Below are 20,445 nucleotides of genomic sequence, written 5' to 3'. Positions count from 1 at the left end.
CTTGGGAAAAGGGTTTTTACAAGTCCATCCCACTACTGTTCCCCTAAACACATGTTCAATTTAAAACACCAGGGAAACAGAGGAAAAGGGTTTTTTTCCACATGCTTATTTGATACCTCTGTGTTGGTATGTAGTAACTGAAAGTATTTAGATAAAACCAATAATTATAGGGAACTGGGGGGAAAGTACTATAAGACGTACACAAATGAAGTTTCATTCTAAAGATAACAGCTCTAGGCCAGGAATGACAATTTTGTAGCTTAAAAAACGTTCAAAATGTAAATAACTCTCCTTAGAAAACAAATACAAATAAATTGATATGAATTAATTTGATTTAAATAAATGTCAGCATTTTTTTTTTAAAGACTGTTTGATAATGAATTCTAATAAATGTATGGACATGAGATTTAAAAAGCAAATCAATATAATCACTTAGAAGTGAGAGGAGGGAGCAGCTAGGTGGTGCAGTGGATAAAGCACTGGCCCTAGATTCAGGAGGACCTTAGTTCAAATATGACCTCAGACACTTGACACTTACTAGCTGTGTGACCCTGGGCAAGTCACTTAACCCTCACTGCCCTGGCAGGGGAGGGAAGAAGTGAGAGGAGAAAAGGACTTTTGCCCATCTTGAGAGTGTGTGTGTGTGTGTGTGTGTGTGTGTGTGTGTGTGTGTGTGTGTGTGTGTGCCTGTGCACGCAAAAACAGCTTTCTCCAACTCATTCCCTTGTGTGCTTCTCCCAAATAGGTTTTAAATATGACAAAACTTGTGAAGAGGCATGCTCTGCTGGCAGAAGAACTTAAAACCAACTGAATGGCTGCTCTGTCAACTGACATTCCCAACAGTACAGAGAGATGAATTCTTCCTCATTTAAGGTAGTAGAGAAATTGATCATCAGACCTAGTTCTTACCTGAACAATGGGAAGAAGCAGACTGAAAGAACACAGGGAAGTAAACAGAATGACTGCATGCAGTAGTTGCTGAAAAGTTATATATTTTCATATATATGCAAGAGAAACTGTTTCCTTTAAGTAGGATACATGGCAATAAATTGTGAAGACTGATCATACATGAATAGTTTAAGATAATAAAATTTATGACAAATTTAATGATATGTATAACAGTTATGTGTACTGCATGGCAATTAAGCACAAATGGTAAACATAAATGACTATAATTATGCAGACTTTCATGTAGTTCAGTCAATCAGTTGGGAAAGTAGGAGGCCAGTAGCTGGCTCATCTTGAATACTTCTTTCAGCAACAGAGGGGGCTCAGAGTCACAAAACTCTTTCCTTTCTTCTCTCAACCCTTGGATTACATAGATAAAGGGACACAGAGCAACTTTTGGGTCTTCCTAAGTTACCCAATAGGAAGCTACTCCTGTTTGCTGATTAATTAGGCATCAGTATGTAGAATTGATAGGAAAGGTGAGAAACATAAGGCAGGCAGGCCACTTGGGAGGCATCTACAAAATTTCAATGAGAGGTGATCAAGAACTGAACTAAGGTGGTGATTATGTGAGCAGAGACAACCAGGAGCCAGAACAACGTATTTAACTACCTGAACATTTACTTTAAAAACTTCAAGGACGTGTGATTTTTATCAGTGTGGACTTGTCCACAACCCAAGCATATTACAACCCTTCTATAATAGATGGGAATTAACCATGGCTAAACAAATTCATTATCTGGTGGTAAAACTTATGCTGATGAGTGTAAGTCACACATTTAAAATTTCTTTTTAAAAATTAAATTTTAAAAGGCATTAAAAACCTTTAAAAATACAGAATTTAAAAATCTGGCCAATTTTGAATTATTTAATAAAAACAGTAATTGAAAAATATTTAATGCCAGTTATGTTCAAGGATTGATTCTAGGCAATGAGAGGGACTTGAACATGTGACATAGTCTCTACCTTCAAGAAAATTAAAATCTTGTTGGAAAAATGGCCAAACATATGAAAAAATAATTAATAACAACAAGCAGCTAAAAAGTCTGGTACTGACAGTAAGTGCTTATTTTTCATTAACAAATTTTTAAGTATAAAAAACTTATGAAAAATCATATACCATGTTTGAAATATGAATATACAATGAGATGTGGAACCATTATGATAACTCAACTACAAACATAATAGCGTTTTAAAATCCTAAATCTTTTGCATTGTTTTAAAGGGAAATTAATTTATATATTCAATTTTTCTTTATTCAATTTTAAGAACTTAAAGAAAAGCATGATTGAAAATATTTTCTGAACTTACAGGACAGTAGACAAATCCTTCACTTTTTTCATCAATGAAAACCAATTTGGTCCCATTAGGGTCAGGAAAAATTTTTTTCACACTGACAGAATGTCGATATTCATTCACATACTGCCAATCTTCAATAAAGAAATACCTAATAACACCAGTCTAAAAAAAATACAGTCATGAATGTTATTTTCTATTTAGAAATATAGAAAAAGTGAAAATAGAAAAGCATTTTCTATTTTTAAAGTAAATATTTCATATTTTTAAAGAGGTATTTAATTAGATATGGAAGTTAGCCACTTATGGTAAACATAAAAGGTAGATCAAGGTCTATATCAACTGTGAATGTATTTGTTATTCAATAGTTTGCTAATTCTGATACTCTTTTTTTTGTTGTTGTTGTTGAGGCAATTGGGGTTAAATGACTTGCCCAGGGTCACACAGCTAGTAAGTGTCAAGGGTCTGAGGCCAGATTTGAACTCAGGTCCTCCTGATTCCAGGGCCGGTGCTCTATCCACTGCGCCACCTAGCTGCCCCAATTCTGATACTCTTAATTATATTTTTGACATCACATTTTGAGTTCTCTACTTAGAAGAAACCTTAATCATTTGTTCTTTATTTCTATATCAATGCTCTTAGGCATATACCTTAGACCCTAACTGGTAAGTATATTTAGCAAGATTTTAAAATATGAAAAGAAGAAAAATTTGGAGGAAAAAAAGAGTTAGTTAACTATGGGATCACCACAAATGATCCATTAGCAAACGACAGTTGCTACCTTTGCATAACACCACCAATTTATGTGGCACAATGCACATAAACAGGGGAAGAATACTAATGGAATTGGTGATAATTATGTACAGTCAAATAGCAAATGACCTATCTTCTTGGAAGGATTGTAACTTTCACTACTTAGAGTTCTTCTGAGAATAAAATATAGATTAAAAATGTGAAGGTGCTTTGAAAAAAGTTAAAAATGCTTTAAGGTATTAAGGTATATAAGGTATTATGACTATGAGGCTCACACTGCTCCTCATACAAAAAAAAAAGTTATGATAAACCAAAAACAACCAGCATGAAAATATTCTCAATAGGTAGTAAGAAATTCAAATAAAGGAAAGATACAAATTAGGAAGGAAATCATGTAAGGGGAAATGTTCAAAACATTTTTTTGCCATTGTTCCATATAAAGGAATTCTTATAATTTAATGATGAACTTAACTTCCCTTATATTTATGGCATCTTAATATTTTTCTCCTCATTTTTTAATACTATATTTTCTGTTTTTTTCCAAGAAAGACTTAAAAGCCAATAGATTTTATTAATTGTTTTAATTATATTTAATTTGGTGTCCTGAGACAACAAATGTCAAAGAACATTTGATTACTACAGACCTTAAATTATTAAGATCAAGGGAATATGTCTAAAGTACAAAATAATCCTCTATATTTTATTCATTTTCAATTTGTTTTCATTTTAGCTGTTTAGTAAACTCTACATAAATGTCATATATGCAAAAATTATGTTTTTATTCCAAAAAGAAGCTACAGAAAAATAGCAAAAATGTTTAAACATACTAAGACCATTATCTCCATGTATATATTTGACTATAAATTCAATGTCAAAACTAGGCAGGGAGGGGCAGCTATGTGGTGCAGTGGATAAAGCACTGGCCCTGAATTCAGGAGGACCTGAATTCAAATCCTGCCTCAGACACTTGACACTTACTAGCTGTGTGACCCTGGGCAAGTCACTTAACCCTCATTGCCCCTCAAACAAACAAACAAACAAAAAACTCTAGGCAGGGATCCATATGCTATAATATGATCAAGAGATAATACAATACTTAAATTAACTAGAATTAGAAATTTTCTATGTATTACAACCAAAAGAAGAGAAAAGAAAGCAAAAATACATACATCTGTACCATAAATCAGGAAATCTCCAGTTAAAGCATGGCATAAAATTCGGCATCTGTCATCTACCTCTGGAAAAAGTCGAGTCTCACGTTCCTCTTCAGCATCCAAAATTTCACTTTCTATCTAAAATATTAATAACAATAATTTATAATGTTATCAGCTGGTGGTTTAGGCATTTCCATTTTTTTCTTCTGTCTCAACCAACGGCAGTTAGCTAGTAGCTCCCTGATGCAACCAAGTTGTCTAAAGAGATTGACATGAACGAACAAGGAAATTGCTAACTAATTTAGATTCCAAAAAGACACGTAAAGAAGATGGAATCAAAGACATGTAACAGTGGATGAATACAAAAGCATGGCACAGTCCCATAAGAATAAGACCAGAAGCTTGATAGCTGAGAATTAGGAAAGCTAACGATAACTTTTTTCCCCTTTGAAGCCATGTTGTGGAGAAAAAGAACAAAAAAGGGAGAGGACAACTGTTTTTGATTGGTGGGAGGAGGATAACTGAAGACTAGAGAGAAGGCATAGATGTTTACTTCTTACTTCACCTTCTATTTCCTTTGCAAAGAGGAAGAATCACAGGACTAGAAAAAGACAAAACAAAATTGTTTAAGAGGAAGCTAAGATCCAAAATAAGTATAGGGACAGTAAGAGAGGATCTGGCTATCCTTGACAAACAAGTCCTCTGGCCCAGATCAATCAATCCATCAATTGATCAGTCAGTGAGCACTGATTTAAGTTCCCATTTTGTGCCAAACACTATGTTACAAACTAGGGATAAAAGACTAAAATAAAAAGATCCCTGCCCTCAAGAAGTTTACAATCTGTTGGGGAAGACAATCATACATTGTTGTTTAGTTGTTTCAGTTGCCTCCTACTCTTTGTGACACCATTTGGATTTTTCTTGGCAAAGACATTGGAGTAGTTTACCCTCCAGGTCATTTTACAGATAAAGAATTGAGGCAAACAAGGTTAAGTGACTTTCTCCGGGTCACACAGCTAGTAAGTGTCTGAGGCCAGACTTGAACTCAGGAAGATGAGTTTTCTTGACCCCAGGCCTGGCACTCTATCCACATTGCCCCACATAGACACACATACACATATACACGCAGGCATGCATGTTTTAAACTGCACTAAGACTTCTGGGACACCCTCTGTGTGTGTGTGTGCGTGTGTGTGTGCATGTGTACACATGTATGTATGTATACATATATGCAATCATGCATGAACACAAATATATACAAAATACAAGGTAATTTTTGGTAAGAAGCACTAGGAGGGGGGCAGCTAGGTGGCACAGTGGATAGAGCACTGGCCCTGGAGTCAGGAGTACCTGAGTTCAAATCTGGCCTCTCTCTATATAACTAGTAAATAATAAAATACTTTTATGATTTAAAAAATGAATGTTGAAAACTATCTTTACATGTAATTGGAAAAAAAATTAGAGGGTTGGCCCTTTAAGGTTCCTGCCAGCTCTAAAAGTATTCTGTCTATTAGGCTTCAGTCTGTTCATCTTCTGCTTCTGCTTATCTCAACTCCATAGGTCTTTGGATTCTCAAAATAAGACTCACCATATGTAACTGAATTTTGCCCTCAAAAAGTACAGCAGCATAGTCAGAATGAAGGCACATATTAGCCACTGTTCCTAGATACTCGACATCTTTCAGTTTTTTCACAACTGTAGAAAATAAGAAAACATTTAAAAATTCAAATTAATTAGTGAATTAAAATTTAAGACTAATTATCAACATTTTAAAACTCTTCTGAACCTTGAAATTTTCTTCCAGTTATTTTTCAGAAAACTTTAGTTGCTATGTGAATTTGCAGTAATGATGTCCGTGAAAGTTCACACAAAATGCAAACATAAAATAAATTCTCATATGTAAACACTAGGAATAGCTTAGCAAAAGCAACGTGATTTTTCACTTGAGCAGACTCATACCCTCTCATGCTCTATGGCTGACTGATAATATATAATCTCCGGTGGAGAAGTGTATCAATGGATAGAATATCATTTCTCATGTCAATTCCCAATATTTGAAGGAAAAAAAGTCAGAAGAGTACTGAAGCAAAGAACAAAGCTGTCTTAGGAATTATGAAAATTTGGTTTATGATGTTCAAAACATTTTCAATACAATGTGTATTATCATGAAGTTAAAAAAAGCGAAAAGGAACTTTTCTTCAGGGTACCTCATATGCCTATATGTAAGCTGCCCATGAAGCTCAAACCTTTTTCATCTTCTAGTCAACTTTGGATACTCAGTGGATGATGCTTTATTAGGTAATACTAATACATTTACCAGAGGTGATACATATAAAGACTTATAATAACAAAACCAGATTTAGACTTACCATCATCTCCAAGTGCATAGAACCAAGCTCGGTTGTTCATTCCCACAGCCAGATGATAAAGACCTATAGCTAAGAAATTGGGCTCCACTTCAACAGAAACTGTGATGGGTAGCTCCTATAAGAAAAAGAGTCACTGTAAATAAGCTGTCATAATTACTTTGAGTTTGTCTATAAATAAAATTAAAATAACATATTTGTCATACTCCTTCAACAGGGTTGGCTATTGTCACTTCAAGCAGAGAGGTGAGATATGCAATCCGTGTGCTGCATTTGTCCCCAAGAACAGGAAGTTTGGTCAGGAAAACATGGAGTGAGCCTCTTTGAGTAGACACTGCCAACAACTGGCCATCATCTGTCCAAGATAGACTACCCAACCCTGAAATGATTTTTTAAAAAGTGAACTATAATGAAATAATGAACAAAAAGTTCTACAAATTATATTTACTTCAGAGTTTCAGAGAGGAAAAGGTAAATTTAAAAACATTTTCTTTAATAGTATGAATAAACTTTTTACTTAGCCCATGATAGTTATTTCAGAGCAGAAATTGTACCAGTTAGTGTCACATATATATCACATACACATACAGAGAATGATTCAATATCCCACTAAAGTGGAAAGTACATTTTTTGCATTTGTAAACACAGATCACAGATGATATTTAAAATTGGAAGGGCCTTTGAGAAGCCATTTAGTCTAAATTCTGAATTTTACAGATGACAAACAGTCCAAGTGACATTATGTGACTTGCTCAGGGTCACCCAGTTACTGTTTGTGGCAGGATTTGAACTAAGGATGTGAACAAGTTCAACACTCTATCCACTATCACTTGGCTGCCAAATGAACTATAATAAAATCCATGATAAATATTTTAAACATGTGGACTCCTTCAGTTCAATTTAAGTAGTATTAATTAATACAAATACAAATTATTTAATGCAAGTAATGCAAAATTCAAATAATAATAATTGAAATTCAAAATAGATACAAGTAATGCAAATTCAATAATTAGTGAAAAGCACAGTATGTTATATCTCGAGCTTCCTATAATAAATAGAAATACTGAAATAATAAACACTATAACATTATCTAAGTAAATGCATTCTTAATCTGTTCCAGAAATTCATAGATACCTTTATTTTCATCATCCAGATTTATTATAGCATACATTTCTTTTAGTTCTGATAGGTCATGGATTTTAATGCTGAAAAAAATAAAAATTATTAGTTTTATCTAATATTTCAAAAATGGAAAAACTACAAAATAGAGCTTGATTTAAGGAAACCAATGGAGTCACTAAAATACAAAAATAATATTACCAAATATAGATTCAGTCTAACATTGTTAGATATGGCATGATGAATTTTCTATGGTCAATGAGCAGGTGGCATCTTTGAAAGACCAGCCCCATGTTCTATGGGGTCATTTTAGTAAACCATTTCTTTAGTATTTGTCTAGTTAGGTCACATTCTTTTAACTCATAATCTCAATGAACCTCAACATTTCACTCTTTAAAAATGTATCTGTTACTAATACTACCACTATTACTAAGACCCATAAAATTAAGTTGCATCTCCTAACAAAATATAATAGATTACCAATCATTTTAGATGTTAATTTATTTATTATTAAAATACTGAATTTAATGAATTCTTTTCCCTGGGAATAAGTTTCTAACATTTTGAAATGTGTGTTAACACTTTCATTTCATGCACTAAATAGTATTCTAGTGTTATGAAAGTTAATGTACTTTGGAAAATTAAGTGTAGCCAATGTAAAGGTAAATGTACCAATTTTATTCCTTCTATACCCACACAGTCATTACCATTGTGTATATGAGTACCTATTTTAGCAGAATTGCTTAGGATATATATGGTCAGAAGGTCAGAGGCAAGACTATGCCTCTATGTCCAACCACCTACCTTCCATATCTAGTTAGTCATAAGAACCAGAAGAAGCACTTATCATTTTACTGGAAATATCACTTATATGGGAATGTTCTGTTTGTGCATATTTTTTATAAAGATTTTGTTTTTCTTTCTTTTTTTGCTTCAGTGTGGGTGAATGAAGTCAGAGGGTGAGGTGGGGAGTGATAGATTTACAAAAAAAAAGAGGGTCATTGAAGCACATGAGAGTAGATGGAAGGAAAGAAGGAAATGCAGAGAAGCATGCCAGCTTGGAAACTTACATGTTGAATTTTTTTTTCTTTTTCTTTTCTTTTCTTTTTTTTTTTGTGGGGCTATAAAGGTTAAGTGACTTGCCCAGGGTAACATAGCCAGTAACTGTCAAGTGTCTGAGGCTGGATTTGAACTCAGGTCCTCCTGAATCCAGGGCCTGTGCTTTATCCACTGCGCCACCTAGCTTCCCCCCCCACATGTTGAATTTAATATGTACTCTCCATATAAATATTTTATTATTTTCCAGTTACATTTAGAAATAGTTTTCAACATTTGTTTTTATAATATTTCTAGTTTCAAATTTTTCTTCCTCCCTAAGACAGCAAGTAATCTGATATAGGTTATATATGTACAATCACAATAAACATTAATATGTACTCTCAAGGACAAGCAAGCTGTATGCAATACTGTTGTGGGTTTCATATACAATCTCTTCTTTCAGCTTTATTTTGCAAACTGAGATACTCATTTTATTTGGTGTTTCTTAAATTAAGAATTTAGGGGGCAGCTAGGTGGTGCAGTGGATAGAGCACCAGCCCTGGAGTCAGGAGTACCTGAGTTCAAATCCGGCCTCAGACACTTACCACACTCTTACTAGCTGTGTGACCCTGGACAAGTCACTTAACCCCAATTGCCTCACTTAAAAAAAAATTTAATTTTTAAAAAAATAATAGAGGGGTAATAATTCAAATAAAGTTCTCAAATCTAATACCAGAATGCCTCTGAATGGTAAAGCAACCATTCTTAGGTGCTAAAGTTAATTTAATATAATCAGATATTCCTTTCATTAATTCAACTCCTCCTCCTATGTTCTATATTTGTTATGACACTATATTTTTGTCCTGGTTATTCAAGTTTGAAAACTCAATAATTATTTATTCTGCCTTCCTTCAGGCCAGGAAATGGGCAATCTATTCCTCATCTGAAGAAAAATCAAATGGAAAGGTTGGGTGGTAAAAAAAATCAACCTAACTGGAGCCATTAAAAAAAATTTTTTTTTAATTAAAAAAATTTTTTTTGGAACTATTTTTTTATAGGAGGAAAAGATATAACAGAGTTATGTAACTTGGAGCTATGGGAAGTGGTGGTAGGGAAGAGGTCTGAAATATGAAATCTGGGCATCACTAGTGAGTGAACAGATTAGTCCTGGATAAAGTAGATGTCTATATCTCTCACCATATGCCATCCCAATTTCTAATTTAAGATCAATCCCACAGAATAATTTTCTGTTCCTTGGATACAGAGCCCTGAGGAAGGAAGATGAAACAGGCAGATTTGACCTATTACAAATTCATCTTGTACAATTTCAAACAGATGACTGTTCCTGCTAGATTAAAAAATTTATCTTGCTTATTCCTTTGTGCTATTTTCTAGAGATTTTACCTAGAGATTTAAGTATATAACTTACCAGTTGTCCCCACATGTAGCAGCTTTGTTAAGGGACTGTGATATTGCAATACTACTTAAGTTATCCTTGTGGTTACGAGCCTGAAAGATCTCTTGACCAATTTCTCGAATATGAGTTGAAATGACAACAAAAATTCCACGTGAGAAACCAATCATTATATAGCCATCTCCATACCTGTAAGCAACACAAACAGCAATGTAACAAAAAGACAGTGGACCAATTTGTCAAATTAAAATCAATTGGAGCTAACTTTTTTGACAGTCTGGGGATTAACATTATCATTGGTAAACCAATAAATGCCTTTTAAATAGATAATTATAGAATTAAACAATCAATCAAAAAGCATTTATTAACATGCAGGCACTGTGCTAGGTATTAGGGAAATGAAGATAAAAATGTAACCGTCCTTACTCTCAGTGATCTTGCACTTGAATGGGGTGGGGGACAACATGTACTTTAAAAAGCATATACAAAATTTATACAAGGCAATGGTATGGGAGGGGAATTCTAGCTGTGGAGAAATCAAGAAAGGCTTCATGTAGAAGATTGAGCTTGCGCTTTGAAGGAAACTAGGGAATCTACAGAGAAGTGAGGAAGACTCACATTTCAGGCATGGGGGACAGCTAGTACAAAGGAAGAGAGATGGAAGGTGGCATATAGTGTGTCAGGAAAAGCAAGAAGGCCAGTGTGGCTGAAGTGTAAGGTATGGGAAGGAGAGTTAAGTATAATAGGGCTAGATTCTTTTTGGCTAATTGTGTGAAAGCAGATGAGTTTGTATTTGATCCTAAAGGCATTAGGAGAGTAATATGGTCAGAACTGTGTTTTTTTTTAAATAAACATTTTTATTTAAAGTTTTGAGTTTTAAATTTTATCCCTCCTTCCCTCCCTCCCATTCCCCTTTCCTGAGGATATAGGTTATATATGTGCAATTATGCAAAACATGATCATATTAGTCATTTTGTATAAGAAAACTAGAATAAATGAAAAAAATGAAAGAATGAAAGTGAAAAACAGCATGCTTCAGTCTGTATTCAATCAATATCAGTTCTTTTTTTTGGAAGTGGATAGTAGGCTTCATCATTAGTCCTTTGGGATTGTCTTGGATAATTGCATTGCTGAGAATAGTTAAGTGATTCATAGTTCATGAAACAATATTGCTTTCACTGTGCACAACATTCTCCTGCTTCTGCTCACTTCACTATATATCAGTTCACAGAAGTCTTTATGGGCCTTTCTGAAGTCATCCTGCTTGTCATTTCTTATAGCACAATAATATTCCATCACCATCATATACCACAGCTTGTTTAGCCATTCCCCAATTGATGGGCATTCCTCTGATTTCCAATTCTTAGCCACCACAAAAAGAATTGTTATAAAAATTTTTGTACAAATACGTCAGATATGTTGTTTTTGGTTTTTTTTTTTTTGGCGGGGCAATGAGGGATAAGTGACTTGTGCAGGGTCACACAGCTAGTGTCAAGTGTCTGAGGCTGGATTTGAACTCAGGTCCTCCCGAATCCAGGGCCAGTGCTTTATCCACTGCACCACCTAGCTGCCCCCCAGAGAGAGCAGACCTGTTCTTAAGGAAAATTATTTTAGCAGCTGTATGTTAGATTAGAGTCAAGAGAGACTTGAAAATAACTTTTTAAATACACTTTCCTTCACCACTTAAAAATACTGTATAACCCTGAAAATATTAATCTTATAGATGAACATATGTATGAAAATGAATGAAAAGATGAAATGCTATACCTAATTTAGAAAAAGACATGGGCTTCTCTTTCACTCTGAAGTTGTACTTACCAACAGTAACAAACAATGCTGCCATAGCGCTGCTGAAATTCCAGATCAATTGGGCTATCTGGATCATTCAGATTGAAAAGAAATAAAGTTTTCTTGCCAACCACCACACTTATCTACCAACAAAATACAAAACAGAATGAAACAGAAGGCACAGTGCTTTGTATAAAAGATGAATGCCTATTTATACAGTAGAATCTAGCATCCTCCACGAACACAGTACAGAAGTGACCTTGACTCCTGAAAGATACATCAGAAGAACAGTATCTCTGGCAAATCCTGCCAGGCTGAAAAGGCACAGAGAATGGTCTCAGCAACGGACCATTTGATGAGCTAGTTGTCCATGACCCAGCCTAGCTAAGGTCAGAGAGACTTGTCACCATGTTTTCTTTATGATGGTACATTTTTTAGTTATGGCAATTTGTAGACTGCCTAACCACGTCATTGAGGAGTTGTGACTGATTTTCGTGGAAGCGATACCTATACTGACAAAATTATATATCTGTGAAGAATGTAAACAGGAATGTGATTTCTGTGTGCTATATCCTACAATTAGTCACATAAGATATGAAACAAAATTAGTGCAAAATGTATTGTACTAATTTACTTTGGTAATTTGGAAAGACTTTAATCATATCTAAGATACTTTATTGTACATACCAAAGTCAACCTTCTGGAGTGTTTTTTGCTTTTGTTTGTTATGGGGTAATGAGGGTTAAGTGACTTGCCCAGGGTCACACAGCTAGTAAGTGTCAAGTGTCTGAGGCCAGATTTGAACTCAGGTCCTCCTGAATCCAGGGCCAGTGCTTTATCTGAATGTTTTTTAAATGAATGATATCACTAAAGTGTTGTGGAACTAGAATATCAATGTGATCTAGATAATTATATTTGCACATAACGGTTCTCTCATCCTAAGGAACAAGTGAGACTTTTGCTCATACTATAGGTATAGAACTAGACCAGGGAAGATATAGAAAGTTCATGCTAAGGGGCAGCTATGTGGTGCAATGGATATGGCACTGAACCTGGAATTAGGAGGACCTGAATTCAAATCTAACTTCAAACACTGACTAGCTGTTTGACCCTGGGTAAGTCACTTAACCGAGGTTTCCTCCCAAACTATACCCCTCCCCCAACCCCACCCCCCAAAATGAAAGTTCACGCTGAAACAGAATGGCCTTAAATGATCTGGCCTGGTTTCATAGTAATTGTTCTGGAGATGCCATCCATTTCCACTAAAGGTTATAATAGCAGTTTATGATACTATAGAAAATCTCTTCTGGAATTTGTGTAATTTGTATGAAGTATTGTTAAAAGGTTCTTTTTTTTTTTTTTTTTTTGGTGAGGCAATTGGGATTAAGTGACTTGCCCAGGGTCACACAGCTAGTAAGTTAAGTGTCTGAGGTTGGATTTGAACTCAGGTCCTCCTGACTCCAGGGCCGGTGCTCTATCCACTGCGCCACCTAGCTACCCCATAAAGGTTCTTAATAAGGGACAGCTAGGTGACGCAGTGGATAAAGCAGTGATCCTGGATTCAGGAGCACCTGAGTTCAAATCCAGCCTCAGACAGTTGACACTAGCTGTATGACCCTGGGCAAGTCACTTAACCCTCATTTCCCCACAAAAAAAAAAAAGAGAGAAAGAAAGTAAAGAAAAAAAGAAAAGAAAAAAGGTTCTTGCTAGGCACTTCTGGTACTTCTTGAATGCCTGGGATTTACTTTTGTGGATTTTGTATTCTTCTACTATGCTGAAGGTATTAATTGCCTTAATTAGTTTATTTTTGCTGATTTTATGGGGTTTTATCATATCTATAAATAAGGATAATTTCTTTCCTCTTTGTTGATGTTATGCCTTTAATTTTCTCTGGTTACTATTCTCATCACTATTTCAGGAACTATTCCATGATAGAGAGAAGATAGCACATCCATGCCTTATCCTATATTTATTAGGAAAATATTTCTCCATTGTAAAGGATGCTAGATTTTGGTTTTAGATATATACTTTTTAATCGTATTAAGAAGCACTTCCATACCCCACCATTTTTAGTTTTTCTAAACTTTTGTTGTTGTTGTTTTTGTTTTGTTTTGTTTTTTGCAGGGCAATTTTGCAGGGTAATGAGGGTTAAATGACTTGCCCAAGGTCACACAGCTAGTAAGTGTCAAGTGTTTGATAACCAAATTTGAACTCAGGTCCTCCTGAATCTAGGGCCAGTGCTTTATCCACTGTACCACCTAGCTGCCCAGCTTTTTTTTTTTTTTTAGCACAAATAGGTGCTGTTTTTTTAAACTCTACAGAAGCACTAAGATAATTTGATAGATTTGATTCTGAATTCTTACTGTGCTTTCAGAGGCCGAGTTTCTGTCATCAGTCTTCATTGTTGAAAATTGCATATCACTAGGCTCTGATCGGACTGGAGTCTACAAAATAAAAATAAAAACAATTATGACTGGTGATCAAATCCAATGTGGATTTATTTCATTTTTGGATATTGGCATGATTACCTCTGCTCTGGCTCCATCAATCTGATTATTTACCCCCTTCAGATCACAATAATTCTCACCTCTGGGATATTAACGTACATTATATCCTATGCTTAGAATACCTTTTCCCTCCATTTCTGACACTATTTCTGCCTTCAAGATTAGGCTCAACTCACTTTTTCAATGAGTTGAAGACATACAAGGTGTGCTCATCTAATTTGTGGATGATGCAAAACTAGAAGGCTAATTAATACCCTGAATGAGAGAAACTAGGACTTAAAAATCTCAATAGGCAGGAAAAATAGACTATAATCAAGAAGCTATAATTTAGTGGGAACAAATGTAAAATTCTGCACTTAAAATTTTTAAAAATCACTTTCACCAATGCACATGGAAAAGACTTGGGGCTTTTAGAGGACTGTAAACTCAATTTTCTACAGCTGCCAAAGAGCTAAAGTTATTTAGACTGCATTAAAAGACTATGTTCAAATAAAGGGAAGGCAATACTTTCTGTGTATTGGTTAGACTACATTTGGCTAACTGTGTCCAGTTCTGGGTGGCACAGTTTAAAAGGAATGGGTGCGCAGAGGGCAGCTAGCAAGATACCGAGGCATATAGAATCCTAAAGTTTGATACCTTGAGAACAGGGCCTAGTTTTCATTTTTGTCTTGATACCCAGTTCCTAGCACATACATTGTGGGCACTCAATAATGCTTGTTGAATTGAATGTCTCATAAGATTTCATGGACAAGATGGAGAGAGAGCATAGTAAGGTGTATTTATAACTGATCAAACCCAAAGAATAATGACCAATCTCAATCTGCAGGGAGGGTTCCAGTAAGTGCCACAGAACTCCATTCTTGGCCCTGTTCTGTTGAAGAATATTTATTGAATGAATTGGATGAAAATACAAATGTATGGCAGACTTATCAAATTTAACAGAAAGATGGGATAGATACCTAACTTTTGGAAGAGTTGGGAAGAATGATAAGCCTACCACAAGGACGGTCCTTCCGGTAGACATAGATCAATTAACCAGCACTTTTGGGGTTATAAATCCACTTAACTCTATTTTCATTTAATCCATATTTCATTTTTTTCCACAAAATCAATATCAATAAAGGGACTTTCTTCATCTGGGAGTTCCCTATACCAATAAAATCACAGGCCTAGTTTCTATTGTGTTGTCTAAACTGAATTCTTGATTGTTGAATGGTGGCTAACTCATTTAATTTTGAAATTTTTTGTAATTTTTATTTCCCACTACACATTATCTTCCAAAGAATCCAATTAAATTAAAACCTGGAATTTTAATGGATGTGAGGCGTGTCAGAAAAATGAAACAAATGATGGTGCTAAATACAGTCTTCCAATATTATGGAATACAAATTATTAGTAGAGGTTAGAAAATCTGTATATGTATACATTTACAAATTTATCTCCAAATCTACTGTCAGGATACAACAATAAAGAAGATAATTCTCTTTAAATGTTTCTGAGATAAAGTAAGAGGGGAACAATATGTGAGTAATTATCAAAAATCCCATACTAATAAAGTATTTTTTATATTTTCAATAAAAATTTAACAGCAAATAAATTTAATATTCATATTCTGCCACAAACTATAACAACTTTACTTCATAGGAAAAATGTAAAATTTTATATATTGATTATAAGAACTGTTTTTAATGATGAGGAAAATCTGCATTACCTGTCTTATGGTATCACCTTCCTGATTACTAACTGTTATCATTTTATCTTCACTTCCCAATGCCAGGAGATTTTCTGAACTCCAACACCCACATGTGATCCGCTTAGTGTGTTTACCTGAAAAGCAAATAGTCTCAGTATACACACATTTTTTTTTCAGTGAAACACAGTCAAAATCCTTAATGGCAATGAAATCTAAAAGCCTAAGCAGAACCCTGTGGAACATGGATTAACAGAGATGAAATTAAGACAATCTGAAGCGGGTATTCTGCCATTCTTGTAATGGCACTTAATGCCAACATTTCCAAGTAAAGCATATCGGCAACATTTAATACATTTCAATCACAAGTTACTGAGAAAAGGAACTCTTTCTGAAGTCTGATGATCATAAACAACCCAATGTTAACATTTATTTATTTATTTTTAAATAACAATACTTTTTATTATTATTATTATTAATAGCAGCAGCAGTGTCATTATCAGCCAAAGTTAAGTATTTGTTAGGTTCCTTTAAATCCCTAGAGTAGATGTTTCCTTGATCTCCTCTAGGGATAAGGACAATGATTATCAAGGTTCTTCAGGTCACCTGAGAGTTAGACTAGATCAACATGCTCATAGCAGAACTCCATTTGATGTAAACTCTTAAAATAAATTTTTTTTTCAATAAACATTTTTATTTAAAGTTTTGAGTTCTAAATTCTATCCCTCCTTCTTTCCCCCCCTTCTCCCTGAGACACTAAGCAATTTGATATAGATTATACATGTGCAGTTATGTAAAACATTACCATATTAGTCATTTTGTATAAGAAAACTAGAATAAAGGAAAAAATGAAAGTGAAAAATAGCATTCTTAGTCTGAGTTCAATCAATATCAGTTCTTTCTTTGGAGGTGGATACTGTATGTCATCATTAGTCCTTTGGGATTTTCTTGGATCACTATACTGCTGAGAATAGTTGTCATTCACAGTTCTTCATCAAACAATATTGCTGTCACTGTGCACAATGTTCTCCTGGTTATGCTCACTTCAGTATACACTAGTTCATATAAGTCTTTCAGGATTTTCTGAAATCATCCTGTTTGTCATTTCTTATAGTATAATAATATTCCATCACCATCATATACCACAGCTTATTTACATTCTCCAACTGATGGGCATTCCTTTGATTTCCAATTCTTAGCCACCACAAAAGAGCTGCTATAAATATTTTTGTACAAATAGGTCTTTTCAGGAAAACCAAAAAGTCCCAAGGGATTCTCCCCAGATTAAGGGGAGGAGGGGATTCATCTCACAGCAGGTGGTCCTGTGCCTGTTAAACTATTTAATGGGATTCCAGATTTTTGCTGTCCCCATATATATATATATATATATATATATATAGGGCGTAGGCAGGGGAGGGGAAACTTGCCAGCCTCTTTCTGTGTGAAATCCCAAATCCTCCCAGAATGCTGCTTGATTTGGCCTCTCACTGTATGCAGGGAGGCCCGCTTCTGTTGCTCATGCTACTCATATCTTTTTTTTTTCTTTCTTTTTTTTGTTGTTGAGGCAATTGGGGTTAATTGACTTCCCCAGGGTCACACAGCTAATAAGTGTCAAGTGTCTGAGGCCGAATTTGAACTCAGGTCCTCCTGAATCCAGGGTCAGTGCTCTATCCACTGCACCACCTAGCTGCCCCTCACGCTACTCATATCAAGAGCAAAAATGTTATAATGCTTTCTCTTTGCCTGCAAAATGGCTACTATTAATCAGCTAGATTTGTAAACAGTAGCAAAGAATGATTTCCTATGTGTTCTTGAAAAAAATAGGTCTTTTTCTTTTTTGGGGATTTTTTGGGATATAAACCTGGCAATATTTATTATATGGTTATGAAACCTAACCCTAACATCAAAATGATATTCATTTTCTGGAGATATTTAGCACAATATTATATGAATTTATTTGCAAGAGAAATAAATCCTGTGGCCAAATTCACTCCTTTGCAAGTTCACAGAAGATGTCAATGCAAATTTCTTGAGAACAAGGTTCATGCCTATTATTTTTTCTGTAACTTCCATTATCACCTACTATGGTGCTGTGTACCTAATAATAAGGCTAAGGAAAGGGACAAGAACTGTGATTTCATTGGTATAAGGAGCTCCAAGATGAAGAAACTCTGCTCCCTGTGCAGGTTGGAACCTTTTCTATAACTTACAATCTTAGAGAGAAGCCTAATGCACTGAGAGGTTAAGGGACTTCTCCCAGGTAAAACAACCAGTATGTATCAAGCAGTATTTGAACCCAGGGCTTTGTGGTTTTGAGGCCAGCTCTTACTGGTCACTTTTACATACTTCATCCAAACTCTTTCTGCCATGCTTGTCTGCTGCATTTATTGAAGGCCTGCTAAATTGGTTCATGTAAGCATAAATGAACAGCTGCCCTGTAATAAGCCTAAAAACAACAAATACCAAGTGTCTTTGGCTTATATACCATATATATATTGTAATGATTGGAATGACGCCACCTACTGGAGACTTGCTGTGGAGAGCTCCACCATGAGGAAAATGCCTCAGAGGCATTGTGGCTTTTCATTGGCGTCAGGAAATGATGTTTGCTCATGGGTGCTGTCTATCAAGTCTACCAGCCAATCAACTGGAGGAGCCTCCTATGGTCTGGGAGGAGACAGGAAGGAGGAAAGGGAGCCTGCACAGAGAGTGCGGGCCTTTTTTGGCTTCCGGACTTGATGGTGGTGGCGGCAGAGGACTTCCAATATTTATTTGCTTTTACCTGGAAAAATAGACAGTGGACCTGGACTAGACTCCCACAGGGATTTGTAGACAGTCCTACATTATTTTCCCAAATTTTACAGCATTTTCCTTATGGTGGAGCTCTCCACAGCAAGTCTCCAGTAGGTGGCGTCATTCCAATCATTACAATATATATATATGTGTATATATATATATATATATATATATATGAAATAGTCACTGTCCCTGTCCCTCTACATTAATCCTCTGAATTCCAAAACAGATGCCATGGGAGTGATTATTGAAAAAAAGAAGATAAAGCATAACCATTTAAAATATCTCTATGTTCAGAAGTAAAATAAAAAGTTTCCATTATAGATTCCATTACAGATCAAAAAAAATATGTCACACTCAGTTTATATAATTCTAGATACTGAGAAGACTTTTTTTCCCCCACTTTCCAAATGGATTATCCTGGAACTTAGAGCTCAGGGTGGTAAATAAGACAAGTAAGGCATAATATGATGAGGAGCTGAGTAGTGTTAGCTGTCTGGAACTATTCATTCTACTCAGAGCCATATGAATTGTTGGTTCAGTTTGTTGCTTTGATACCCAATGTCCAAATGTACAACCCAGGTGACTCTAGGGTGGAAGGTTAGTGTTCCTTTGGGTTACAATTTAGATGAAGATAGGATTATGAGACCTGTTTTTGTCTGCAGGTGCTAATCAATTAATTTATCACTAAGCACGTACTAAGCACCTAATAAATATGTCAGGTGCTGTGCTGAGGATACAAAGACAAAAGTAAAACAGTCTCTGTCCCTCAAGGAGAAGATAAATGTTACATGTATCACTAGCTACAAAGCAAATACAAAGTAATTTGAAATGGAAGGAATGTAGCTCAGGGGATCAAGAAAGGTTTTATGTTGAAGGTGGCACTTGGGCAGAATGTTAAAGAGAACTTTAGAGGTCTTGAAGGTAGATGTAAGGGGAGTGAAGTCTGGGCATGGGGGACAGCCAATGCAAAGGCAGGGAGTCTAGAGTCAAGAGTATTGTGTAAAGAACAGCACAAAGGCCAGCTGGGGAAATTTCACTAGTCATATATTGTGGGATGTAGCTTTGGAGAGGTAAAATGTTCAATGATGTAGAGTATTTTTGCCAAGATTTAATATATTCCCAATTACAACTTACCAAGGACAGGGATCTTTCTAGAAGTCTGACGATTATATATAAGCAAATTTCCCTTAACAGTCCCAGCAGCTAGGAATGCTCCATATTTTGACCAGAGAAGAAAAGACATCTGATCCCTGAAATATTTAAACATAACTGTGAAGGATATTCCTAGTAATAAAAATTCATGGTAGGAATTTCGTAGCTATAACAAATGAGTTAGAAATTATTTTAAAGGAATTTTAATCACTTGACTCAGAAGGTTGATCAACAAATTGCAACTTAGTCCTTCAGGATAAGAGAATCATAAATTCTAAAAATATAATAGAAAAGCAGACAATTGACCTTAGGTTCAGTTAGCAATGAAAAAGATTGTACATTTCATTTCATGATGGTACTTCAAATTTTATATCACTATGATAAATACACTGTTCTGGGTTATACTAGGAATATTTAGAAG

At 35.1% G+C, this 20,445-nt stretch overlaps 1 protein-coding gene across 2 annotated transcripts in view; it reads right to left on the bottom strand.

Annotated features, from left to right (window-relative positions):
• The window catches only part of LOC122731735 (WD repeat-containing protein 19), a 92,784-nt gene that overhangs the window by 61,245 nt on the left and 11,094 nt on the right, over window positions 1-20,445 (bottom strand). For both annotated transcript variants that reach the window (XM_043972010.1, XM_043972011.1), the window contains 11 exons: window positions 20,007-20,122; window positions 16,095-16,210; window positions 14,240-14,320; window positions 11,907-12,019; window positions 10,104-10,277; window positions 7,652-7,722; window positions 6,724-6,896; window positions 6,521-6,635; window positions 5,740-5,846; window positions 4,167-4,289; window positions 2,260-2,409 (listed from right to left, as the gene is read on the bottom strand). In XM_043972010.1, the coding sequence (XP_043827945.1) occupies window positions 2,260-2,409; window positions 4,167-4,289; window positions 5,740-5,846; window positions 6,521-6,635; window positions 6,724-6,896; window positions 7,652-7,722; window positions 10,104-10,277; window positions 11,907-12,019; window positions 14,240-14,320; window positions 16,095-16,210; window positions 20,007-20,122 (1,339 nt within the window). The remainder of the gene's footprint in view (window positions 1-2,259; window positions 2,410-4,166; window positions 4,290-5,739; window positions 5,847-6,520; window positions 6,636-6,723; window positions 6,897-7,651; window positions 7,723-10,103; window positions 10,278-11,906; window positions 12,020-14,239; window positions 14,321-16,094; window positions 16,211-20,006; window positions 20,123-20,445) is intronic.

This window comes from Dromiciops gliroides, chromosome 6 (genome assembly GCF_019393635.1).
Source record: "Dromiciops gliroides isolate mDroGli1 chromosome 6, mDroGli1.pri, whole genome shotgun sequence".
Lineage (NCBI taxonomy): Eukaryota > Metazoa > Chordata > Mammalia > Microbiotheria > Microbiotheriidae > Dromiciops > Dromiciops gliroides.
The sequence above is the reverse complement of the archived record's forward strand: the minus strand, read 5'-3'. Positions and strand labels throughout refer to the sequence as shown.